The sequence below is a fragment of the Aspergillus undulatus genome (genome assembly GCF_047715775.1).
Source record: "Aspergillus undulatus strain CBS 261.88 unplaced genomic scaffold BDV17scaffold_65, whole genome shotgun sequence".
Classification (NCBI taxonomy): Eukaryota; Fungi; Ascomycota; class Eurotiomycetes; order Eurotiales; family Aspergillaceae; genus Aspergillus; species Aspergillus undulatus.
The window spans coordinates 98,547-120,936 of NW_027396669.1; the positions used below are offsets into that span (position 1 = coordinate 98,547).

Below are 22,390 nucleotides of genomic sequence, written 5' to 3' on the forward strand. Positions count from 1 at the left end.
TTGGTTTCCGGCTCTGGTTGGCGCGTCACCCAACAGTCCCACTTTTTACTCTTACTCTGCTCATATCCTAGGGTAGGTACATACTTCACCATCTGATAGCACTCTTGGGACTCGAAGAACTTGAGGTCCAATCACGTTGAGAATGAATTGCCATGAAAAGACCCTGGCTGATGTCTTTGACTCCCCTGTCGAGGACAATGTCGCCCCTGCACAGATAATCGTCACTGCGGAAGACAAATCCGATGCCCTAGCCAGTACTAGAACTTCAGTGGAATTCAAAGCCTCTAAAGATAATGTAGGCGTTCTTGCAGGGGATTCCACTTCGCCTAAAGATGATGTCCTGGATTTGAGGGAAGACCCTGAAACCTCTGCGGCGGTGACGTTCGCCCTCTCAACCGACACCGTGCACCCAACAGCAGCGACGACGACGACTACGGCAGACAGTGCGACGGAAAATCCCTCCGTCATGACAACTTCTTCTTCCCATGCACAGCCAAGGGTACGAACCTCAACGGAGTTGAAGCTCGGACCACAAGTGGAATTGCACCGATTGAGAAGATGCACCGGGCCCAGAATGAAGGAAATCGTACCCGGCCTCGTCCTCGGCAACTTCACTTCCTCCTGGAACAGGAAAATGCTGAAAGACAATCAAATCTCAGCAATACTGTCACTGCGGGACTGCCGATCAGAGTGGTGGGGGTCCTTTACTCGCAAAGCAGGCATCCCCGAGTCTCGTCACAAATTCATACAGTGCTGGGACTCGTCTAGACAGGACATTCTTGTCCATATGAGCGATGCCTGCGACTTCATCAAGGAGATGGCTCCCCCATCTCTGGAGTTCTCGTCTGGTTTACCGAGCCGCGCGGCTGACGACAAAGTGTCTCGGCGCGGGGACTCATCGTTTGCAACCTTGGACGCGGTGCTCGTCCACTGCGACATGGGGATGTCGCGCTCACCGACGATCATCATTGCATATCTCATGCGCAAGTACCGGATGAACTTCGAGGAGATTTCTGAATACGTGAGGACCAGGGCAAGGGTTAGGCCAAGCGACACCTTCACCCGACAACTGCGCATTTGGCATGAGGTAGGGTACCAAATATGGGAGGACGAAGCAAAGACAATCCCGAAGCCACAATATCAAGAGTATCTGAATGATCGAGCCGTGATGCCGAAAAGGAATCGCCTCACTTGGCACGAACCTCTTTCACGTCCTACGTCCAAATGACAGCGTTTGTATGACTTTGCCTGCCCATGTACCGCTCCGGTGCTCACTGATGCGCTGACAGTCCGTGACCGTTCTGCGTTTCGCGCATATTCAGGGCTATTTGGTTTAATTTGGATGCTTACCCTGAGCCCTGTCGGTTCTAGCAAGGACAAGACAAAGCGTGATACCGTTATTGAATACTCGGACATTTGCTCCTTTGAAAGCGCACAGTGTCCATTTAGGAGTCACCGTACCCTATCCGGCCCATAAGGAATCGGATTTCAATTGGCCTCGCTCACGCACAACGGGTAACGAACACGTACCTAGCCGAGGTGCATCGAAGGAGGGGGTGAATGTATTAAAGCTCCCAGGCACGGCGCTCTAATTCAGGTCATGCTCGGTGGCTTGGTGGACAAGTCTCCGCTCGGTTCGCAGATTGAACACAGTCCTGGATGGCCACCATGTATAGGGTATCAAGCCATGTCAGTCGCGAGATAATATAGTTCAATTCGTCGCTTGTGCGCTGGAATGATAATTGTAAACTGAGGCAGTCGTGCGCTATGGTGTAAAAGTCATCATAATAACTTGTAAATCCCCGTGACAAGCCGTAGGAATGCCCACGCCGACTCAGACTCAAATCCTCGAAGGCTCGCCAACAAACGCATTCAACCTCGCGCGATCCAGAATCTCCCCCTCGACCAACCGTCCAACTTCCTTAACCTGCCCGTCAACCCGCTCAAATCTCACGAGCGTAGGAATACTGGTTAATTTCCATGTAGTCCGGTAGACATTAGACGGCTCCCTCCATCTACCTTGATCAGCACGAAAACCCCTTAGAAGAGGAGTGGAGTGCCGGGGACATACTCATCCTTCTGACCAACCTCCACAAAAGTCACCTGCGGCGCATTAGACGCTGAGAAAACCTCGGTTAGATGCGGCAGTGCGGCGACGACATCCGGGCACCAGGGCTTCCCAGTGTTTGGGTCGGGAGAGGCGTGGAACGAGAGGAAGAACGGGGTGTTGTCGGTGGGGAGGGACAGGGCAGCTGGTGAGCTGGGGAGTGTGAAGTTGGTGATGATTGGCATTTTTGATCGTGTGAGGGTAGGAATAAAGTTTTTAAGGAGCTGGGGCATAGTCGTGGAGAGTTATTTGGGGAAGAAGATTTGGAGAAAGAAGAAAAGACCGGAGTGGAAGAACGATGACGCGATGATGCATACATATGTTTGCACAATGGCGACATGGATCTGAAAACTAACTATGTGTGCTCTTTGATTTGGAAATTTCTGACGAGAAAATGAAAGGACCAATGGTTATTTGTACATGGTGAGCTTCAGCAGAAGTGATTACATACTGGGCCTCGTTCTTGTAACTTTGCCTTGCCCGAAGCCCTAAGGCTGAGTACAGACTATGCACTAAGTATGCCAGAGCTATCGAAGAGGGGAACCACCAAGGAAACTTGGAATACCCATCCATTCGATTTCAATAGCAGTGTATATATCTACCCATTCAGTAACCGACTTCCCGCTTCGGACCGGCTTACGCTCTGCCCATGCGGACAACGCTTCCCAAAGCGTACAATGTCAGGGCGTCCGGGGTGAGGCTCAACTAAATGCTGACCACAAGACAACAGGTGTCATTCGCCGATTGGCCTGGGTTATGACGGTTCACGTTCTGCGAGTGTGATGTTCGGACAAAGCGCATTAGGCAGGGGTCTACGTGTCACCATAGATCCCAATCCGAGGCCTCCCAAGCTAAAAGCTGCCGCAAATACACCAAATGCGACGACACCCATACGCCTGGGGCTCTGACCAGGGCTAATAGAAATCAATACAGAAAAATAGATCAGATGGTAGGTTTTCTTCGCGACACCTCAACAGCATGACTCAGGCAAACTCATTCCACGTGCATTCTCACCAATTTAACCCTATAACGTTTGCGGGTTGAACACCAGCCCGCCCCCACTACCGTCCGCTCCTTCAAGATACCCTACCTCGATACATACATACATACCCGTGAACACCAACCCTAACTCTTCAACCTCGGCAACGCCAACCAAAGCACAAAAATCGCCGCACTGGCCGCGACCACGAACGGAAATAGATTATTGACACCACTGGCCTGCGCAATGCCCCCAGCCACAAACGGAAGCACGGCCGCACCACCGCCTCCAAACGCTGCGACGAATCCTATAGCCGCGACATGGAGATACTTCGGCAATAGGTTTGTCATGACGAGTACGACGCATGGGAAGAGAGGACCTAAGAAGAACCCTTGGATTGAGACGGCGACTGCGGAGACGATGAAGTGTGGGACTAGCCAGAGGATTAGGGCGAATGCTATGGAGAGGAGGATGTAGATCTGGTAGTTGCTGGTCAGCTTCAGGACAGAAATCGGGGTTAGGTAGATATGCATGGACGCACAGCCGTAGCCAACTTCGTCCCAAGCCGCGAAGTAACAAAGCCCAAAACCATTCTTCCAACAGTGATACCAAGCCAGTAACCCGTCGCTGTCATTCCAGCCGGGAACGCGTCTGCGTGTCGGATCTCGAGCATGAGCTCCACGATCCACCCGCCGATTGTGACTTCGACCCCGACGTAGAGGAGTAAGAGGATGGCGCAAAGCCAGGAGGCGCGCGCCGCTTCTCGCGAGAACAGAGCTTCTCGGAGACCGCCTTGGGCTTCTCCGCTGTGCTCTCGGGACTTGCGGTATGCGGCGCCCGTGAAGCGCCAGAAGGCGAGTGGGCAGATCACCGCTGAGATGGTGGATATTCCAATCTGCGGTAGTTTAGTGTATTTCGGCGATTATGTGGCAGAGGGGCTTGGACATACCATGAAGTAATAGAAATAATACCACTCGACATTATTCCTAGTGATAAGGTTCGTAGCCACAAGAGGGCTAACAACAGCCCCGAGCCCATAGATCCCATGGAGAAAGCCCAGGATCTCGCTAGAATTCTCCATATTGCCTAGGTACGTATTCCACGCTGCCTCATGCAGCCCGTTCGCGGTGCCTGCGAATATATATGCCACGACTAGAACGGGGTACGGCGGGTGGACGCAGGAGATGATATACGCAATGAGATGACAGGCCGGGGAGATGATCGCTACCCCACGTTGACCCAGCGTGACGTGTAGTTTGTTGTTTGCCAGGGCTGCGATCACGTAGCCCACCAGTGGGGAGATGAAAACTACGGACACCACCATGTGGGAGATGCCGTAGTAGTCTTGGAGCTGTGCATTACTTGTTAGTCCTGTCTTTTAAGCTGGAGGATAGGAGAGGACGTACATAGGGAAGTAGGGCCTGAATATATTGTTAGTTCTAGACACACTGGTATATTTCGGGGAAGAGACCTTACGCCATAAGCTGCATCGTTCGCTCCCATGATCAGAAACACCCAAAACGTGGTGAACACGCGGAAGATGTTCGATCGGGGCTCGTTCCATTTGTTCGATGTTGGTGCCTGATCCGGAAGCTCTTGGGGAACATTTTCGGCTTGCCCTTCCAGACTCCCCGGGTCATAGTTCATTTCCGCTGAGGCATCCATTGTCATCTGACGATTGATCTTTGACAGGCGTGGGAGGATAAACCTGAGGAGACATGGGGTTTATGTATGAGTGGCATGACGATGACACTGCCGAAGATTTTCCATACGAGGTCCACGCGACCTGCGGGCTTGGAATCATTGGTCTGGGTGAATGCCAAAATGATCTGTCTTCAACCACTTGGCGATGTCAAGAAGAGGGCTGTTTTTGCCTAATCTGGCATCTCCCTCAGCAACGCCCAGACAGGGGTCCCTGTGGGGTGGAGACGACGGAGTCAAAGATGGAGCATCTAGCCCATTCCTCCAGCCTGTAACATTTCAGTATCAAGCGCGAATCTTAATGGAACACCCCGCAAATCGTGGCCTGGCTAACCGAATCTGGCCCCGTAAGAGCCGCGGTGTCCGAGGCTTTGTGCGTCATTCCTTTCTCTGAATCTGGCATATCCCGACTTCCCAACAAACTGGCAGAGAGATAAGTTCGGCCATGCTTCGCACAGGGCAGATATTCCAACAAGATGAATGATACCCCGCCGAGAAACCAGCGCTCTACCCCACACTCCCGGAGTGGATGCCTGACGTGTCGCCGGAGGAAGAAGAAGTGCGACGAACACCATCCAATCTGCACTGCGTGCCTTCGCAATGCCCTCGACTGCGTCTGGCCGAGTCCGGAAACCGCCCCGAGCAGCCGGACACGACGACACCGTCGTCGGCAGGTGCTCGCTGGCAGGGCAGTTCCTGCGGAATTAGCGACCATGGTGACGGTGTTTCCCCTGTCAACACCAGATCTCGTGCGCCGGCTTCTGCACCACTTTACGGACTATGGGCCCATGTGGCTCACCTCTAGGACGGGGAAGAGCCGCACTGCGATTCTATTCCACCTCTTTCCTGAGGCCATGGATAGCCCGCTTATATTGCACTGCGTGCTTATGATCGCGGCGGAGGATTTACTCAAGTATGACTGTTCAGCCCACCTGCAGGCTGCTGCGGTCGAGTATTATGGCCAGGCTGTTGCAGGGTTGCGCGAAGCACTAGGATCTGAAACGCAAGGGGACGATCTTGCTTCTGGTATGTAGATAGGCGCCCTTGTGGCTACGGGCTACTTCCCCGATCGGCGCTGATCAGTAACAGACCAAACTCTATTAGCGATTGCGCTCTTTTGTCTGCACGAAGTATGCCAGCCCTATCTTGTATCTTTCTAGATGTCCGCTAACATGCGCAGTCCCAAAACTATTCGAACACCGCGCGACTCCTCCCCCATCTCAACGGGGCAGCTACTCTGCTACGACGCCGCCTGAACACCACCGCGCCGAATCTCAACCTGCGCAATTTTCTCTTCGAGATGTTCTGCTACTTTTTCTCCGTCGTCGCATTCACCGACGGCTCATCCTTCTCTTTCGGCGACAGCAGCTATATCTTCGACTCACCTGCCCTGCACGATCACCTCCAACCAGGGACGATCATGGGCACGTCGCAGAAGGCATTTCCGATTATCTTTCGACTCGCGCGGTATCTATCGCTCTCGCGCTTGGACTCGCCCTCTTGCTCTTCAAGCATCCCGATTCCGAAAAGGATTGTAGATCCAACAGCACAGCTTGACTTGTTACAGACAGCACACGAACTTCAAACCTGCAGACCCCCTTTCCAAGTCACTCGCGACATGGAACCGGGTACAATAACAGATGGCGTCACATTTGAGCTGTACCGCCTTGCATACTTGGTCCACCTTAAGCACATAATCAACCCAACTACCTCCGTCTATGACCCTCCCGTCCAGGAAATGGTCGCCTCTTTCATTGCGTACCTAGTTCAACTCCCTCCTGAATCTCCGTCCGACGGGTTCCTTTGTTGGCCACTGGTAATTGCGGGACTGCGGGCTGTTGATCGGTCTCATCAGGTTGCTATTGCCGAGCGATTGAAGTCGATATATCAAAGGTATCGCTCGGAAATATTTTCGCGGAATTTGGCGTTTTTGAGGCGGTTGTGGAAAGAGGAGCGCGGGGTGGAGAGTCGATATGGATATACATCTGCGGCGGGTAGGGAGTATCCTGCTCTGCTGGCCTAGAGACGTAAGAATAGATAACTAAGAGGGAATCCATACGGCAGAGATCACCAGACAAACAAGGAAAAGGGCCAACAAATGCTCCATGTATCGATGTAGATTCGACGTTTAGAACTAATTAGCTGCGTCTTATAACCCAGATCAAGTTCGTCATGCTGGCTTTATTATGGTTCAAAGCTCCACCCGAAATATATATTTCAGGCACTCGAGACTGCGATCTCGAAGCCCGAGAGCCACCTCACAGGTGGCAACGATCCAACTTCTTTCCGCCCACTCAATTTCGCCAGCTGTAGTGGGTGGCAGTCGATGTCGTGATCTTCAACGCCCCTTTGGCATGATTGTTAAGTGTAGTGATTATCACTGACAGGATCGGCACATGGGCGGTGGCGGACTTCGTGTCAGCGACCCAAGGGTAACAGTCTCTTCACCCATCCAATCAGTGGTTGAGCTGACTTTGATGGCTTGGCCTGCTGTCTCTGACAACGTAGGGCTGTGTTTTGTGTGCAATATGGCAATTGTTTCGCGGTGTGTTCATTGTTTCGTGTCTTCTACTATCTATTATATCTGACCATGGACTCAGAAAGCCACCCGGGTTATTCTCACAGCATCATAAATTAGAATGGTATTAGTACATGCAGTTAGCGTCAAGTAGCCTCACCCTCTATCGTGATGCTATTGGCTGGTCAAAGGTTCAGTAGATTGCTCACAGGGGCACCATGGAACTGTTGGTTCGAGCTTCCTTCTAGAAAAAACCTGCTACAATTCGGTCTCAGATGAAACCAGCCGCTGATCAGAGACCTGTACCCTGAAATCCCACCCTGAAACTTCAGTGAGCTCGGCTGGGTCAAATGCCTCGACGTCGAACAGAGACCCGACATTACAGACACAGTACCACCTAATCATTGTGTGGAGTCTCTGGAGATCGCGCAAGTCGAGTAGAATTCATTGGCAGTATGGCAATCACCTCAGTAAGAGACTCCTGAAACAGCATCATAGATCATATCGAGAGGAAAAATCGAAGTTGGAAATCTGATACCAGATCTGAAACTGATCTAGTCAGCCCTGCATTTTGATACCACCATCACTTCAAACGAACCATAGATCCAGACTGCCTTCCGAGACTTCATCTGCGAAGCGCAGAATAGCAAGATAGGGTATAAGAGCCTCCAGAACTCCCATCGCAAGTCCTATTTCCCTCGTCAAGATTGTCTCTAGAAAATGCCCGCCCGAACCCTCAACATCCTCCGGCCGATGAGCTGGATCCAGCCCCAACAAGCCGAATCAAATGCCGGCGGCGACAGCGAGACGCGACCAGGAAAGCCAAAGCGCCGGTCAACAATGGGCGTGACGCAGCTCCCCTCTCTCCAAGTCGCCGACACTACGCGCAACAATTTCACCGCCATGGCCGGCGAGTTCGTGGGCACATTCCTCTTCTTGTTTTTTGCCTTTGCGGGGACGCAGGTTGCCAATACGCCGAAGCCTGCGCAAGGGTCGGACTCGGAGTCTGACCCGGCCCTTGCCATTGAGGCCGGCCTCATCCAGCCGCCGGATTTCAATGCCCTGCTGTACTCGAGTCTGAGCTTTGGGTTCTCGCTCATGGTGAATATTTGGGCGTTTTTTCGGATTACGGGGGGATTGTTCAATCCTGCTGTACGTTGTTTATGTTCCATCTTGCTTCCCGCCCCCCATCGTGGAACGATGCTAATGTATATGGCTACAGGTAACCCTAGCGCTCTGCCTCGTCGGTGGAATCCCCGTTCTACGGGGCATCATGCTCTTCATCGCCCAGATAGCCGGCGGCCTCGCAGCAGCTGCCATCGTCAGCGTCCTATTCCCCGGCGACCTGAACGTCGTAACGCGGCTCGGCGGTGGCGCCTCCATAACCCAAGGCCTGTTCATCGAGATGTTCCTAACCGCGCAGCTCGTCTTCGTGGTCATCATGCTCGCCGTGGTCAAACACAAATCCACCTTCCTCGCCCCCGTCGCAATCGGGCTTACATTCTTTGTAATGGAGATTATCGGGAACTACTATACCGGCGGGTCTCTTAACCCGGCACGAACTCTAGGTCCGGACGTCCTCAAGCGCGATTTTCCAGTCTACCACTGGATTTACTGGGTTGGGCCGCTGCTTGGTTCCTTACTTGCGTGTGCGTTCTACTCCTTCCTCACGCACTTCCAGTATGAGTCCGTGAACCCAGGGCAGGACTTCAACGAGTGGGAGGCGAAGATGAACTCGGAAATGAACTCCGAACAGGGACGGACTTCCTTGCAGGGCCATGAGCATGCCATGTCGGGGTCCAGGTCTAGCATGACCATGACAATGAACAAGCGCTACTCGGATATGACTCTCAATCGCGACTTTTCGCTCCGCGAGACTCCGGATGAGCATCAGCATGAGGGGTCGGACTCGACCCATGCGCCGAGTCATTTGCAGCCGAGTGGGAGTGTGAGGAGTAGTCGGAGGTCGGTTACGGTTGCGCGGTCAGGGTTTCCGTTTCCGGTGCCGCCGCCTGGGGATGAGCAGGTTTAGTTTTAGGTAGTCAGATAAGGGCTTATAGTAGATGGATGGTATGGGATCGGAGTTCACGGTATAAGGGATTGAAGGGTGCGGTATAGAAGATATATATAGCTGGTTCTACGCATGTATACGGATTTCATATGGATTACATTATCAGTTTCTTGATTACTTTATGATTCCTACGAATAATGATTACTGCAACTCGCATCCTGCTATTTACACATTTGGGTGGATTTTGGAAGTGTAATAACCCTGACTGCCATTGGACCGGTAGGCCTGGAAGGTGAAATTTCCCCCCGTCGTAGTGTGTACTGGACGCTCTAGCTTGAAGGAAGTGTTAGGTAGTTCAGGACATAAGTAGTGGACTTGTATTAGGGACACTTCAACAATTCTCGTACCTGCATAGTGCTCTATATCAGGACACAACAGCCACAAAAGGATCTGCTTTATGCGTATGATGATGATAGGAAGGTGTTTGCGAGGATATATGTAGGTTAGGTCAGTTTGGCTTTGGTTCTACCTCAGTTGGATAGATGGACGAGAAATCGAGTCAGGCGCAGCTGTTACTTTCCACAGACCGGCCATAATCCGTTCTCTGCCCGTCGCAATGATCAATAAGTATACCGAAAGCCCCTTTTCTCTCGATCCGTCAGGTCAGAGAAGGCCGCCTGCTCCTTCCGCTCAGCTTCACTACGTCGCCGTTGATGGAGGTAGCATTCTCTTTTGGCGCCACGGCTTGTTCGTCGTCGGCCCCGAGTCAGCAGGCGCTCACCCAGGTCCCGCATGTTATAGAAAAGGCGGCCTTTTAACAAAACTCCTATTATCAGAATTTAGTATTCTAACAAGTTCAAGAACCAGATTTAAAGCTAGAATACTATATTGGCCTTATAAACTAGTTTTATTATAAAATATCTCCCTAAATGAAGGCTGCCTCGCCCCCATCAACGTCGCAATCCCAGAAGGCACACTGCTCAATTCATCCGGCCACGCCGCCGTCTGCGTTGGAAACCCCACAACCAGCCAACGGAACACCGACGTCGTCCTCGGCGCGTTTGGCGCCCGCGGAGCCTCCCAGGGCTGCTGCAACATAATATCCTTCGGCATGGGCGGCCTCGATGCGAACGGCGTTGCAATTCCAGGTTTCAGCATCGGCGAGACGATCTGCGGTGGTTCGGGCGCGGGGCCAAACTGGCATGGCACATCTGGTGTGCACGTTCACATGACGAATACGCGGATTACCGACCCGGAGGTGTATGAGCTGCGGTATCCTGTTATCCTGCGACAGTTTCCGATCCGCGAGGGGTCAGGTGGAAAGGGGAAGTACCAGGGTCGGAGCGGGGTCATCCGGGAGTTGGAATTTAGGATTCCACTTGCTGTGAGTGTGCTTGCTGAGCGGCGGGCTACTCGGCCTTATGGGCTTGCAGGGGGAGAGGCCGGACAGGCGGGATTGAATCTATATGTTAAGAAAGAGGCAGGTGGTGAGGAACGGGTTAGTAATATCGGCGGGAAGATGGAGTTGCAGGTGAAGCCTGGAGAGAGGGTTATCATACACACGTAAGTGATGACCCATAAACATTTACAGACTGCGAACGCTGACAAGAGCTATTAGGCCTGGTGGGGGTGGATGGAGTACGCCTGAGGGAGAGGACGCAAAATTGCAGGCCCTAACCCCCATGATGAGGAGAAACTCTAGTCCATCAGCAGGCAGGACAATGTTTCAGCCGCGGGGCAGCGTTCATGCCTTCAGTATGACTGCCGAAGCATCACAATAGCTCCATTAGGACTATAATGTAGTTGACAGAAATAAACCTAGCAAAGTCCTTCTGACCTCGCTGGCTGCCAAATGACCTGCTATGTAGGTAGTCGTTCGCGAGTGCGGGCAACCCGCCCAACCCCGGACTGCTACCGTAATAGAGGAAGAGTCCTCGAACGAACCCTCCCACCGTCAACAGCGCTGACAAAGGCATCTACATCAGCCCTAAGGCTCAATTGCGCCGCATGCAACGAATCCAGATGATTCTGCTCTACCCCATAAAGCCGCCACAACTCCTCCATCACTTTCAGACTAACATGCCTCCCGCGTCCATTTGTCCCAGTATGCGCCTGGAAATAACACCCTGCCCCGCTGGAGTCAATAGTTTGGCAGAGGGCGTCGAATTCTCGGTCCGAGACGGTATCTGCTAGACGCTTGTCGTGCACGCGAATGAAATATCCAGTGGGGTTGGTGTAGCCGACCAATACTTGGATGGCACCTTGCTTGTACTCGTGGAGAATCATGTCCTCTGCCGTTTGGTTAGTGGGGGGGTAAGTCTTCGGTGTGCGACGTGCTTGGCCTACGGCTGGAGTTGTGTTGACCCATAGCTCAACAGCTTTCGTGGAAACGTGCTCTTGTCTTGGGGAGCTCAGGGGATGATGTGAAGTGTGGTCAATGCGTTGAGATGTTCTTGTGGTAGGGATGGGGATGACGGTGCAACCGTTCAAGATGAATTATCGCCACATACTCTCTTTAGCTTGTAGGGATCCAGATCCGTGGAGAGAGATCCCGACAACCGTGACGTACTTATCGAGGACGGCTCTTACTTAGTCCGTGCCAACCACAAATACTCATTGAACCTTGAGATAAACCTCTCGAGAAATCGGGATTTACGGATTCAAACAAGGCAGACGGATGCCGGGACCAGGGGAACCGCCCTTTCTGTCGCGACTTGAGCTGCATATAACCCTAAGCCACAACCCGCTCTGCTAGTCAACCAAAAACATCCGGTGCCAGCTCTCGTCGGAAGGTTTGCGCGACGGAACATCAATCCGAGTATCATTGGATTGGATCGAGAGGCCCGCAGAACATCGCGTGACCGCGGTGACGGGCCTAATGTTGAGTGGAGGTGCCAATAAACAGGCGAGTGAATATACAGTACTTTGCAAGACCAGCTTCAAACAGCGCACACTTGCTCGTCTTGTTTCAATAAGCGTCAAGCCACGCTAGTACATATCAGCTCTCTATGGAGACAGTTCCTGGATAATAAATACCAAAACGCGTAAACTCACGTGTCTGTGACTCACTCCTCCATGCGCGAGGTGTAGGATACCAAGAGATTTTTACGTGCCCGTCGACGTCTGCGAAAGCCCGCTTCGGAGTATTGGAAGGTTCAGGCCCCGGGTAAACCGATCTGAACAGAAAAGGACGGGCTTGGAAGGAGTATGTCATTGATGGACGGTGATTTATTGGATCCTTGAGGTGCTGGCTCCGATAGTCCCCGCTGGAGTAGATGTGGTCGTGTGGGTCTACCTACTTAACCATAGAAAGGACCCACTCGCAGGGATATGCATCGATGTTGTCCTACAGCGCCAGCGGAGAGAAGGAGAAGAATGAATGAAGAGCATTTGTGCTCATTTTCAGGGTAGGTAAGAAAGTTCCCTACACAACGTGGGAGTAGATATAAATAGGAGAAGGTCAGTGTAGATAACTAGCGCTAGCCATGCACCTCCTGGAGTCCTTGCCGCACAGAAAGAATCCGCCGCTTGTCTTAGCAGAGACCCTGTGCCGATCGAGGGAAGGGAAGAATGGGTCCGCTATACCACATCGTATATCTCACACCGTCCTCACACAGACTGTAGAAGCTCGGCAGCAAGTCCCTCAATCCTCCGCCTAATCTCATCCCTAATAGGCCGTATAGCTTCCAACCCTTGCCCTGCCGGATCATCAAGCTTCCAATCCAGATAGCGCTTTCCCGGGAAGAGGGGACACGCGTCACCGCATCCCATGGTAATAACAACATCGCTGACTCGCACTGCGTCTTCGGTGAGGATCTTGGGCTGCTGCCCTGCGAGATCAATTCCCTCTTCGCGCATCACTTCGACGACCTGCGGGTTGATTGAGTCTTTCGGGGCGGATCCGGCCGAGCGAACTTCGATCTTGTCGCCGGCGAGGTGACTAAGGTAGCCGGCGGCCATTTGAGAGCGGCCGGCGTTGTGGACGCAGACGAAGAGGACGCTGGGGCGGGAGGTCATTTTGGCTCTTTGGGCATTTGTTGGTATGGTTGTGGGAGGAGTAAGATGGTTGCTACTTGGACAATTGAGAATGCCAATATCACACTGTGCGTCGTGGATGGGGAGGACTCGGAGGAGGAGGAAGGAAACATACTCCGGAAAGACTTACTGGGGTGGTACGTAGTATATATACTAGTACATAGGTAGTATTACCTAGCAACACTATTCAACCCGCGCCCGACCTCAAGGTTGGAAGACTCAATGGCGTGGCCCCCCGCCGCCCTCCAAGCAGGCCGAGCCCACGTGCGGTAATCTGGAATGCTCGACCCAGAGAACGGGGATCCGCCACCTGTCCAAGAGTTGAGAAAATATCGTGTCACGGCACCTTTTCAGCCTACTGAAACGTTCCTTTTTTTTTTTTTTTTACTCCGCAAGTCCACCTCCAGCTCACACTACATACGTATCCGCTTCATCCGACCCTCTCACTCTCGAAAGCAGCCCGCTTTCTCTACGCAATCTCAGTCATAATGGCGCAAAGGGCGTTGGCAGACGACCGGAAGGTTTCGAGGGTAGGCGTAGCTACTTGGCCCTCTTCCATTTCCTAACCGTCCCTTGTAATTAATGAATAATTTAAGACCGGGGACGCGGCCGAGTCGAATCCGCGACAACCAGCGGCGCTCCCGCGCGCGTCGAAAAGAGTACATCCGCGAGCTTGAAGAACGTGTGCAAAGTTACGAAAGACTCGGAGTCACCGCCACGCAGGAGGTCCAGGCGGCTGGGCGAAAAGTGGCACGGGAGAACGAAGGGCTGCGCGAACTGCTGAGTCTTCATGGCATTGCGGAATCGCAAGTCAACCAGTACCTGGCTTCGAGAAGAAGCGAGAATGCGGCGCCATTTCCGCCAGTGTTAGGTAGACAAGAGGGTCATGGAAACTCGACGACCATGTTCTCCACAAAACAGCATGCTCATGAACATGCGCCGATGTCTCATTCGACAGACGCAAACCGCATGCAGTACACCGCGGCTCTCTCAGACGAGGAGCCCGTGCCGGAAGAGAGGATGGGAAGCGGCCAGGCTGATGGTCTTCCGCTTAACCGATACAGAACGCCAGAACGGCACGACGAGACATCCATGTCCTGTGAGGCTGCGGAGAATATCATTGTGGGCATGCACAACTATTCAGATAGATCTGTGATACGAGAAAGACTTGGCTGCGGTTCGACAGACTGCCGGGTGCGACACTTGACCATCTTTGAGATGCTGGATGTTTGACTTGACGACACACCAATCAAACGAAGGGAGTGACATTCGCTGCACGTGAACATTATCAAAGGCAAGTGGGGTCGGCTTGGCATGAACGACCCAGTCGGTCGGGACCGTGACTGGCAGCCAATCAGTCTATAAGAGTGACAATCAACGGTGCCGCCTCTTCAAACTTCGTCTTTACGGTTTTTGTATATAAGATTGTCGTCTGTCATGGAAGGGCAAACTACTATAGTACTATCATCCTTAACCCATTCCGCTGCCTTGACTCAACCTTCGGGCGAATCCCGCCCAAATGGATTTTACCGACTCTGAGGCGCAACCAGCGCCCACCCCCGACTCGCTCGTTCAAGATGTGGAAAAGCAAGGCGATGCACCCCAGCCTGAAAAAAAAGCAGTCCGCATTCAAGAATCTCGGGATCCTTGACCGCTTTCTGGTTATATGGATTTTTCTCGCCATGGCCGTTGGTATTATCCTGGGCAACTTTGTTCCCAGCACGGGTCCTGCTTTGCAAAGGGGTAAATTTGTGGGGGTCTCTGTACCAATTGGTGAGCTCCTTCTTCCGAGATCAATAATCGCTTCCGATGCCTAATACGTCCTGAAGCTGTCGGCCTCCTCGTCATGATGTACCCCATTCTGTGCAAGGTGCGATACGAGTCACTACATGAAGTCTTCCGCACCCGTCAGATCTGGGTGCAAATTGCGTTCAGTGTAGTCCTAAATTGGATCATTGCTCCCTTTTTCATGGTGAGCTGCACACAAACGTCCTTGCCAGAGGGGAGCCACTAACTAACCACGCTTGAATACAGTTAGCATTGGCGTGGGCATTTCTCCCAGACGAGCCGGAATTGCGCCAGGGTTTAATCCTCGTCGGTCTGGCAAGATGTATCGCCATGGTACGTCGACCTGGACAAAAGCTTAACAGCCTGCTCTAACCAACAAACTCCGTTCGCAGGTCTTAATATGGACGGGCCTAGCCGGCGGCGACGGCGAGTACTGCGCGATCCTCGTCGCCGTCAACTCGCTCCTTCAAATGGTCCTCTTCGCCCCGCTCGGTGTTTTCTTCATCCAAGTGATCAGCGGCGACGCCGTCTCCTTTGAATACGCCACCGCCGCAAAGAGCGTCGCAGTCTTCCTCGGAATCCCCCTCGGCGCGGCAATCCTCACCCGCTTTACCCTTCGCCACCTAACAAGCCCGCACTGGTATGACACTGTCTTCCTGAAATGGCTCGGGCCGTGGTCTCTCGTCGGCCTGCTTTTCACAATCCTCGTCCTCTTCGCGTCCCAGGGCCGCCAGGTTGTCCATCAGATTGTGTCTGTTGTTCGAGTGGCTGCGCCGCTAATTGTCTACTTCTCAACAATCTTTTTCGTCACATTCATGATCGCGTATAAACTAGGCTTTGGATATCGTCTTGCGGCAACGCAGAGCTTTACCGCGGCGAGCAATAACTTCGAGCTGGCCATTGCCGTTGCCGTTGCCACGTTTGGAGCTGATAGTAACCAGGCCCTTGCGTCCACTGTGGGGCCCTTGATTGAGGTGCCGGTACTGCTGGGTCTGGTATATGCGGTCAAGTTTGTGGCGAATAGATTGAAGATGGAGGATTAGTGGTTGTCCTGTGATCTACCTTTCGGAGTATTAGAATAATAGTACTTGATTTTTTTTGATTTCATAAATATCTGTAATTCCAAGGAGGCCGCGAGCGGTCCCGTTCCAATGGTTTTGCAAACGCTGCTCGGGTTGTACAAGGGGTCGCTTGGATACTGAACGTGTTTGCCAGCCCTACATGGGTGTGGCAACCCTTACATTATGGGTCGGACGCGGGACTGTTGTGCGGCACGGTCCGTTGATATGTTCGCCGGATTCTATAGGGCAGTGCCGTGTTGTTGGCCTCGTGGGGTAGCCATCCCTGATCCTAACTCGCTTTCTGGAACATTCAGCCTAATCACTATCCTCCCTCTCCAAAGTCCTCAGCCTCATCGCCCATGGAAACCTACTCCCCACTATTCACTTAAACAAATCGAGCGTAATGGTGAATATTGCCCCCCTGATCGAGTTCTGCCGCGCTACGGTGTCTACGTACGGTTTATCCCCCTGCCAGTGAAAGGACCCGAGAGGATGGACGCAAAAGCACTTAAAGCAAACAGGGCACGTGCGAAAAAGATGAAGAGCAAAGTCACCCTACCCACGTCAAGTACCGCCGACACTCCAACCTTGCAGTGTCACTGTAAACAGGACGATACGGAAAGTAGGAGGCGGAGGGACTCGGAGATAAACGGCCTTCCCGATACCAAAAGCACCTGGTCATCTATCAATAGCCGAGCAAGGCCGCGGAAGAACAGCTCGAAAAGCGCGATGTTGTATTGCCAGTAAATCGGCAAGTCAGCCTGCTTTACCCTCCCGGCGCACAATTTCCAGTCAGCCGATGGAAAGCTCGCACGGATACAGCCCACTCCGAGCCACACGGTCGAGGCTCGAGAGGATGTGGTGCTAGATTGCGAAATGGACGGGGTTTTGTGTCTCAGCGGGAAAGACACAAGCGAAGTAATCCGGCTCAGCGCTCGTCGACTTTTTTGAGCTGTGAAGTCCTCATTGACACGTTCGTGGAGCCTGAGGCTCACCAGCGCGTTATACCGTGACGAGCCAGATACAGCGGCGTGAACAAGGCTTCCCTGGCAGAGATGAGAGCGCACGGCAAGACGATCCGCGGGTGGAAGGCTGCGCGGGGGCTTCATCAATGCGCACACTGTGCTCATAGGACATAATCTGAATTGCGACCTTGCTGTTCTGAGGATGATTCATACGCGTGTTGCTGACTCGGCTCTCCTGACGAGGGATGCAGTTGGGGAGAAATGCGGACGGTTTTGGGCGCTTAGGAAACTCGTTGAGCAATTCGCGGGCAGGGTTGCTCAGACTGGGAGTAAAGGGCATGATCCGCTTGAGGATACATTTGCTACAAGGGAGGCTGTGCTGCGCTGCTTGAGGAATCCTTCTGGGCTACGCGCTTGGGCGTTGTCGGAACGAGAGATCATTGCGCAGAAAAAGACGAAGAGTGTCATAACATCACAGTCGTGTCATTGTATGGTACTCCCAACAAGGCGAGAATTCTAGACTAACTGGTTGACCGGGCTATCAGAGCCCATGTGGACGGCAGGATATACGTTTGATTGATGGCCATCATTACCTGGGTGGAAGATCAAGCATGAGGTCCTCGAAACCATATCATGATTGGCTGATTAGTTGACGCGTTTCCCCTCAAGGTTTGCCGTGCGCAAAACCTGACAGCTCGCAGGTATGACGCAATGGGCCATGGATAAACGGCGGGTCAGACTGCTGGTATTCGGCCCGATTGGCGGGACCTCAGGCTTGCTGTGGTGGTTGTGCCGCCAAGCAACGGACAGCCCGGGTTCGTTACCGGGGCTTGTGCGGACCACAAAACGGGTCTTCTGTTGCCATCCTCCCCTTCCCCTCGCCCCAAAAATCTCAAAGTTACTAATCCCCTACTAGTGCCCTTAGTTAAACTATCGCTAGTTATAGTTATCAGGGGTCCCGCAGTCTCCAATCTTTCAGCCCACTTCACACCTTCGCATCTGGGCTGTCCTCTGAGGGACATGTCGCTGACAGCCAGCCAACACAATGTCACATCCTATATATCGGAAAGACTCTCAGAAGTCCCTTGTAGGCTTCGGCACAACAAGGGAACATGAATTCTTCAAGTAACGTAACCTGATCCACGCTGCCCCGGAAATTTTCCCGCATCACGCAGCTGACCACATGAACTGTCTTCGCAGATATTTGCCGCCATCAACGCGCACCTTGCAGCATGTCAGTCGTGACACCCGCTGCGAAGACCTCACACCTCATTCTTCCCAAGATTCGTCCCTCGCTGCGTTCGCCCAATTAGGCGCATTGCGACTTGATGCGCAACGAACCATAATCTCGCTTTTCGGTCGAAATGAACAACACATCCTTACTGAAGCGACTCAAACGCTCAGCTTGAGGGATGGTAGCAATCACAAGGCTAGGGATGGGCTCTGGGTTGGGACTTGCACCATGTCCTACAACCGTAGTTTCTGCGCGGCGGTGGCCAACCCTGTGGCTACATCCTCACAAGCTCTTGCAAGCTCAGTTTTCACAGTCCCAGATTTGACTGAGAGGGACGCCTTCAAGGACCACCCGGATGTGACGGGCTACCCAAATATCCGCTTTCTAGCTTGCGCTCCGATTGTCAGCCCAAAAGGGATTGTGATCGGCGCCTACACGATCCTTGACAATAAAGCTCGTGGCTCACTTAGTCCGGATCAGTTGGGATTCTTGACAGATATGGCAGCAACTGTCATGGACTATTTATCCACCAACCGATCTCGAGACCAACACCATCGGGGCGAGCGCATGATGGTTGGACTGGGAAGCTTCCTGGAAGGAAAAGGCAGTCTGCGTAGCGAATGGCTGGACGCGACGGAGGCTGTCGCAAGTCCTAACCAAGATGATAATATAGAGGGTCGCGCGAATACCAAACAGCAGGACAAGCAACGTTCGAATACTACGGCTCAGGTCACAGCACAAAAAATTGGCGAAAGCGAGCTGTCCTTCCGCTTGCACTCCGAGGCCGCATTAGACCCGAGCGCTGGCAATTCTTGGAGGCAACGGAGCCCCTTACCGATAGCAGAGGCAAATAGACCGCGGATCAAGGGGAAGGTTTCGAAGCACTTTGGCCCATCAAAAGCGACGGCTGATAGAGAACGGGAGAAGGCTAGACCTTCATCGGACAGGCAGGATTCTACTGTTCAGATCCAAGAAACATTTGCGCGTGCGGCAAATATCATTCGAGAAAGTGTTGAGGTTGAGGGTGTCGTGTTCTTCGACGCTCATTTTGGCAGTCAAGAGGCCTTTATGACTAACGCGAAATTCGAACAGGACAGTAGCCTCGAAAGCTCTTCAAGTGAGGCCGAGTTGAGAGCTGGAAATACTCAGTTAAAAACCACCAAATCAGCTGCCGAAAGCTCTGCGAAAGAATCAGTAATCCCTTGCAATATCCTAGGGTTCGCCACATCGACTGCCGCCAGCGTCAACGATGAGTTGACAGGAGATGCGAAAATTGCCATATCGGAATCGTTCCTTGCGGGTCTCTTGCGCCGCTATCCTAGAGGCAAGATTTTTAATTACGGCGCAGAAGGGGGTATCTCATCTGATGATACTGGCGATGGTGTCAAGAGTTTCAGTGCTCGCGCGGGCAAGAAGTATAAGAAAACGCGGAAGTCGGTGCTGCATCAGGATGCTTTGACTCTTCTGAAACTGGCTCCCAACTCTCGAAGTATCCTTTTCTCCCCGATCTGGGATTCACACAAGTCAAGATGGTTCGCGGGGACACTTGCATGGACAAAGTCTCCTCAGCGCGTTTTTACTGTCAATGATGAATTGGCATTCTGTACAGCAATCGGCTGTAGCCTGATAGCTGAAGTCCACCTGCTTGGCTCCTTGTTTGCGGATCGGGCCAAGTCCGACCTACTTGCTGGCCTTAGCCATGAACTTAGATCTCCTCTTCATGGGATCTTCGGCACGGCAGAGCTCTTGGGTGACACGATGATGGATGCTCTCCAACGGGGGTTTGTGCATACAATCATATCTTGCGCAAGCACATTACTTGGCACGATCGACCAATTGCTAGAGTTCTCCAGTATTAATGATATACAGAAAGCCCAACACCCAGACTTGGCATCATCTTATAGTTACTTACGCAAAGGCGGAAATATATCTCAAATTAGCAAGGTCGGTAGCAATCCTTGCGTCCAGCTCGACGCTGTCGTGGAAGACAATATCGAATCAATTTTCGCAGGGTTTTCCTTCTTCCATCAGTCCCAGTCTCCCCTCCGAGGGTTCACTGGCACCGATCCCGACCAAGACAAGTTTCTTACCTTGCCAGGGCGAGTGAAAATCATCCTTGATATCGGCAGAACCCCAAATTGGAAGTTTTCTATGCGCCCAGGGGCGTGGCACATCATCCTTACCAATATTGTAGGCAATGCCTTAAAATATACAAAACAAGGCTACATCTACGTCTCGATCAACGCAGAACCTATCCTTCCCAAAGTAAATGGAGAACCTTTACGTTCTAGAGTCACTCTATTGGTTGAAGATACGGGGTGTGGTATGGATCCAGAGTTCCTCCGGGACGGGTACTTCATTTCTTTCTCGCAGGAAGATGATATGTTGCCCGGAAATGGATTAGGGGCAAGCATCACTCGGAAAACGGTTTCCTCACTTTCGGGAGATATCCAAGTTCGTTCCCAGAAAGGAATCGGGACCCAGGTCATGGTGGATCTCACTCTCGACCATTTGTCTGATAGTGCTGCTTCTGAGCGCGGCGTGGATAGTAACCCAGACAGCGACATTGTTGCATCAACTCGACGGCTAGTGCATCAGCGAACCATCGGTATACTTGGCTTTGGGACCTCAAAATTTGAAAAAGCCATGTCATCATCTCTGCGAAAGATATGCGCGGAGTGGCTTGAAATGGAAGTACACTTGATCGCCCCATCACAGACACAGTTCCACCATTGTGATTTCTACATCTCCCTTCATGAATACCTAGACATGGGCGGCCTGAAAATACGGCCTATCGCCCCAGATTCAAGCGCGAAATTCCCCTCTCCTGTTATTGTCATTTGCGCGTCCCCAAAGATTGCGCACTCGCTATTTGTGGCAGCTCGGCACCGGGGCGATTCAGATGTGCTCGAGTTTATCACTCAGCCCTGCGGGCCTAGAAAGCTGGCGAAATCACTGGATATTTGTTTGAGTCGTCAGAAACGGCGTATTTCCGGGGTGGACACCCCAGGCGCTTCGATTCCTCCATCACTTGGGTGGCTGAGGAATCCATTCCTTTGCACACCAAGCCAGGAGAGAGACAGACAGTTAGACACAGAGCTCGTCGTTGACTCTAAACCAGTAATGAGCCGGGGTCATCCGGAGTCGCAAGAGAGTCCGCAAGGGAAGCCCAAGTCTTTTCCAGCTGCTGAGGATTACTTCTCGGCCTTCACACCCACTTCAGCCACCAACCAAGGAGCCAAGGGAGCAGAGGAGACCAACCCCGATGCCTCAACCCCTGCCCCAACTATCCTGCTTGTGGATGACAATAACATCAACATATCGCTCCTGGTTGCTTTCATGAGAAAGTTGAACCTTGACTACATCGCAGCGCAGAATGGACAGGAAGCTTTAGACTCCTTCAAGAAACATTCTTCACAGATTCGTGTTGTCCTGATGGGTAAGTCGTGGATGTTTAGGGTGAAAATGCACATGAGCAAGATACTGACGGCGTCTTTGTCTTTTCCTAGATATCTCTATGCCGGTAATGGATGGCTTTGAATCCACACGGCAAATTCGGGCCTTCGAAAATACCCTGGAGAAGCACGAACGCGCAACAGTCATTGCCTTGACAGGAGTCGCACAAGCGGATCTGCAACGCGAGGCTATTGGATCGGGCATGGATTTGTTCTTGACCAAACCTGTGCGACTGAATACCCTTTCAAATGTCATCACGAATCATGCAGGGATAGATCTGCCGTTGCCGAAGGACAGAAGCAAAGCGCCTTGATATGAAAATTGAAAAAAGAAACAGTGAGTAGCTGGCGAATTGATATTGACCACTTGATGTATTCACCAACCATGCCCTTCTCCCCCACCCCCCCGGTCCCAAATCACGCCAACGGGGCTCTGAAGGATTTTAACCCCCCCTTGGCAAAACATGGAATACTTACCTAGGTACACGAATAGGTATTTGAATGATTTTACAGTCCCTTTCCCATACATTCCGGTC

General features: G+C 52.3%; 14 protein-coding genes across 14 annotated transcripts; 10 read left to right on the forward strand and 4 right to left on the reverse strand.

Annotated features, from left to right (window-relative positions):
* Nucleotides 1-574: 574 nt before the first annotated feature.
* Nucleotides 575-1,649, forward strand: BDV17DRAFT_300904 (dual specificity protein phosphatase family protein; the record flags this gene model as incomplete). Its single annotated transcript, XM_073764141.1, has 1 exon — nucleotides 575-1,649. The coding sequence occupies one exon, from the start codon at nucleotides 575-577 to the stop codon at nucleotides 1,226-1,228; it is 654 nt and encodes a 217-aa protein (XP_073611455.1). The 3' UTR covers nucleotides 1,229-1,649.
* A 63-nt stretch (nucleotides 1,650-1,712) lies between these two features.
* On the reverse strand, nucleotides 1,713-2,397 carry BDV17DRAFT_274142 (uncharacterized protein). Its single transcript, XM_073759086.1, has 2 exons — nucleotides 2,072-2,397; nucleotides 1,713-2,015 (listed from the first exon to the last, which is right to left on the reverse strand). Exons 1-2 carry the CDS (start codon nucleotides 2,338-2,340, stop codon nucleotides 1,841-1,843), a joined length of 444 nt encoding a protein of 147 aa, XP_073611456.1. The 5' UTR covers nucleotides 2,341-2,397; the 3' UTR covers nucleotides 1,713-1,840.
* A 673-nt stretch (nucleotides 2,398-3,070) lies between these two features.
* On the reverse strand, nucleotides 3,071-4,750 carry BDV17DRAFT_274143 (MFS general substrate transporter). The gene is made up of 5 exons (XM_073759087.1): nucleotides 4,563-4,750; nucleotides 4,493-4,507; nucleotides 4,036-4,437; nucleotides 3,628-3,981; nucleotides 3,071-3,565 (listed from the first exon to the last, which is right to left on the reverse strand). The coding sequence occupies exons 1-5, from the start codon at nucleotides 4,731-4,733 to the stop codon at nucleotides 3,233-3,235; spliced, it is 1,275 nt and encodes a 424-aa protein (XP_073611457.1). The 5' UTR covers nucleotides 4,734-4,750; the 3' UTR covers nucleotides 3,071-3,232.
* Nucleotides 4,751-5,263: 513 nt separating this feature from the next.
* BDV17DRAFT_300906 (Zn(II)2Cys6 transcription factor) lies at nucleotides 5,264-6,870 on the forward strand (the record flags this gene model as incomplete). The annotated part of the gene is made up of 3 exons (XM_073764142.1): nucleotides 5,264-5,813; nucleotides 5,871-5,917; nucleotides 5,968-6,870. 3 exons carry the CDS (start codon nucleotides 5,264-5,266, stop codon nucleotides 6,808-6,810), a joined length of 1,440 nt encoding a protein of 479 aa, XP_073611458.1. The 3' UTR covers nucleotides 6,811-6,870.
* A 1,155-nt stretch (nucleotides 6,871-8,025) lies between these two features.
* BDV17DRAFT_295260 (aquaporin-like protein) lies at nucleotides 8,026-9,337 on the forward strand (the record flags this gene model as incomplete). The annotated part of the gene is made up of 2 exons (XM_073763026.1): nucleotides 8,026-8,457; nucleotides 8,528-9,337. The coding sequence occupies 2 exons, from the start codon at nucleotides 8,026-8,028 to the stop codon at nucleotides 9,335-9,337; spliced, it is 1,242 nt and encodes a 413-aa protein (XP_073611459.1).
* A 595-nt stretch (nucleotides 9,338-9,932) lies between these two features.
* BDV17DRAFT_295261 (Hydantoinase B/oxoprolinase-domain-containing protein) lies at nucleotides 9,933-11,097 on the forward strand (the record flags this gene model as incomplete). Its single annotated transcript, XM_073763027.1, has 3 exons — nucleotides 9,933-10,101; nucleotides 10,252-10,879; nucleotides 10,935-11,097. 3 exons carry the CDS (start codon nucleotides 9,933-9,935, stop codon nucleotides 11,095-11,097), a joined length of 960 nt encoding a protein of 319 aa, XP_073611460.1.
* Nucleotides 11,098-11,227: 130 nt separating this feature from the next.
* On the reverse strand, nucleotides 11,228-11,684 carry BDV17DRAFT_295262 (uncharacterized protein; the record flags this gene model as incomplete). Its single annotated transcript, XM_073763028.1, has 2 exons — nucleotides 11,228-11,607; nucleotides 11,663-11,684. 2 exons carry the CDS (start codon nucleotides 11,682-11,684, stop codon nucleotides 11,228-11,230), a joined length of 402 nt encoding a protein of 133 aa, XP_073611461.1.
* Nucleotides 11,685-12,793: 1,109 nt separating this feature from the next.
* On the reverse strand, nucleotides 12,794-13,367 carry BDV17DRAFT_274147 (arsenate reductase ArsC). The gene has a single exon (XM_073759088.1). The coding sequence runs from the start codon at nucleotides 13,331-13,333 to the stop codon at nucleotides 12,926-12,928; it is 408 nt and encodes a 135-aa protein (XP_073611462.1). The 5' UTR covers nucleotides 13,334-13,367; the 3' UTR covers nucleotides 12,794-12,925.
* A 566-nt stretch (nucleotides 13,368-13,933) lies between these two features.
* BDV17DRAFT_295264 (bZIP transcription factor) lies at nucleotides 13,934-14,584 on the forward strand (the record flags this gene model as incomplete). The annotated part of the gene is made up of 1 exon (XM_073763029.1): nucleotides 13,934-14,584. One exon carries the CDS (start codon nucleotides 13,934-13,936, stop codon nucleotides 14,582-14,584), a length of 651 nt encoding a protein of 216 aa, XP_073611463.1.
* Nucleotides 14,585-14,946: 362 nt separating this feature from the next.
* Nucleotides 14,947-16,182, forward strand: BDV17DRAFT_300908 (arsenic resistance protein; the record flags this gene model as incomplete). Its single annotated transcript, XM_073764143.1, has 4 exons — nucleotides 14,947-15,124; nucleotides 15,181-15,323; nucleotides 15,386-15,472; nucleotides 15,532-16,182. 4 exons carry the CDS (start codon nucleotides 14,947-14,949, stop codon nucleotides 16,180-16,182), a joined length of 1,059 nt encoding a protein of 352 aa, XP_073611464.1.
* Nucleotides 16,183-16,368: 186 nt separating this feature from the next.
* Nucleotides 16,369-17,556, forward strand: BDV17DRAFT_274150 (uncharacterized protein). The gene has a single exon (XM_073759089.1). The coding sequence runs from the start codon at nucleotides 16,384-16,386 to the stop codon at nucleotides 16,945-16,947; it is 564 nt and encodes a 187-aa protein (XP_073611465.1). The 5' UTR covers nucleotides 16,369-16,383; the 3' UTR covers nucleotides 16,948-17,556.
* BDV17DRAFT_208220 (uncharacterized protein) lies at nucleotides 17,158-17,792 on the forward strand. The gene has a single exon (XM_073755371.1). The coding sequence runs from the start codon at nucleotides 17,368-17,370 to the stop codon at nucleotides 17,683-17,685; it is 318 nt and encodes a 105-aa protein (XP_073611466.1). The 5' UTR covers nucleotides 17,158-17,367; the 3' UTR covers nucleotides 17,686-17,792.
* BDV17DRAFT_274151 (uncharacterized protein) lies at nucleotides 17,534-18,118 on the forward strand. The gene has a single exon (XM_073759090.1). It carries the CDS (start codon nucleotides 17,869-17,871, stop codon nucleotides 18,079-18,081), a length of 213 nt encoding a protein of 70 aa, XP_073611467.1. The 5' UTR covers nucleotides 17,534-17,868; the 3' UTR covers nucleotides 18,082-18,118.
* A 59-nt stretch (nucleotides 18,119-18,177) lies between these two features.
* BDV17DRAFT_208226 (uncharacterized protein) lies at nucleotides 18,178-22,199 on the forward strand. Its single transcript, XM_073755372.1, has 3 exons — nucleotides 18,178-18,290; nucleotides 18,366-21,838; nucleotides 21,909-22,199. Exons 1-3 carry the CDS (start codon nucleotides 18,211-18,213, stop codon nucleotides 22,166-22,168), a joined length of 3,813 nt encoding a protein of 1,270 aa, XP_073611468.1. The 5' UTR covers nucleotides 18,178-18,210; the 3' UTR covers nucleotides 22,169-22,199.
* Nucleotides 22,200-22,390: the final 191 nt, after the last annotated feature.

Bases quoted from the DNA above. Each gene is read 5' to 3' on its own strand.
- BDV17DRAFT_274142 (XM_073759086.1), bottom strand. From the start codon at position 2,340: ATGCCCCAGCTCCTTAAAAACTTTATTCCTACCCTCACACGATCAAAA. The intron at 2,016-2,071 runs GTATGTCCCCGG...TGATCAAGGTAG, and splicing joins GAGGTTGGTCAGAAGGATGA to ATGGAGGGAGCCGTCTAATG.
- BDV17DRAFT_274143 (XM_073759087.1), bottom strand. From the start codon at position 4,733: ATGAACTATGACCCGGGGAGTCTGGAAGGGCAAGCCGAAAATGTTCCC. The intron at 3,982-4,035 runs GTATGTCCAAGC...AAACTACCGCAG, and splicing joins ATTATTTCTATTACTTCATG to ATTGGAATATCCACCATCTC. The intron at 3,566-3,627 runs GTGCGTCCATGC...AGCAACTACCAG, and splicing joins GGACGAAGTTGGCTACGGCT to ATCTACATCCTCCTCTCCAT.
- BDV17DRAFT_274147 (XM_073759088.1), bottom strand. From the start codon at position 13,333: ATGACCTCCCGCCCCAGCGTCCTCTTCGTCTGCGTCCACAACGCCGGC.
- BDV17DRAFT_274150 (XM_073759089.1), top strand. From the start codon at position 16,384: ATGGGTCGGACGCGGGACTGTTGTGCGGCACGGTCCGTTGATATGTTC.
- BDV17DRAFT_208220 (XM_073755371.1), top strand. From the start codon at position 17,368: ATGATTCATACGCGTGTTGCTGACTCGGCTCTCCTGACGAGGGATGCA.
- BDV17DRAFT_274151 (XM_073759090.1), top strand. From the start codon at position 17,869: ATGACGCAATGGGCCATGGATAAACGGCGGGTCAGACTGCTGGTATTC.
- BDV17DRAFT_208226 (XM_073755372.1), top strand. From the start codon at position 18,211: ATGTCACATCCTATATATCGGAAAGACTCTCAGAAGTCCCTTGTAGGC. The intron at 18,291-18,365 runs GTAACGTAACCT...CTGTCTTCGCAG, and splicing joins AGGGAACATGAATTCTTCAA to ATATTTGCCGCCATCAACGC. The intron at 21,839-21,908 runs GTAAGTCGTGGA...GTCTTTTCCTAG, and splicing joins GATTCGTGTTGTCCTGATGG to ATATCTCTATGCCGGTAATG.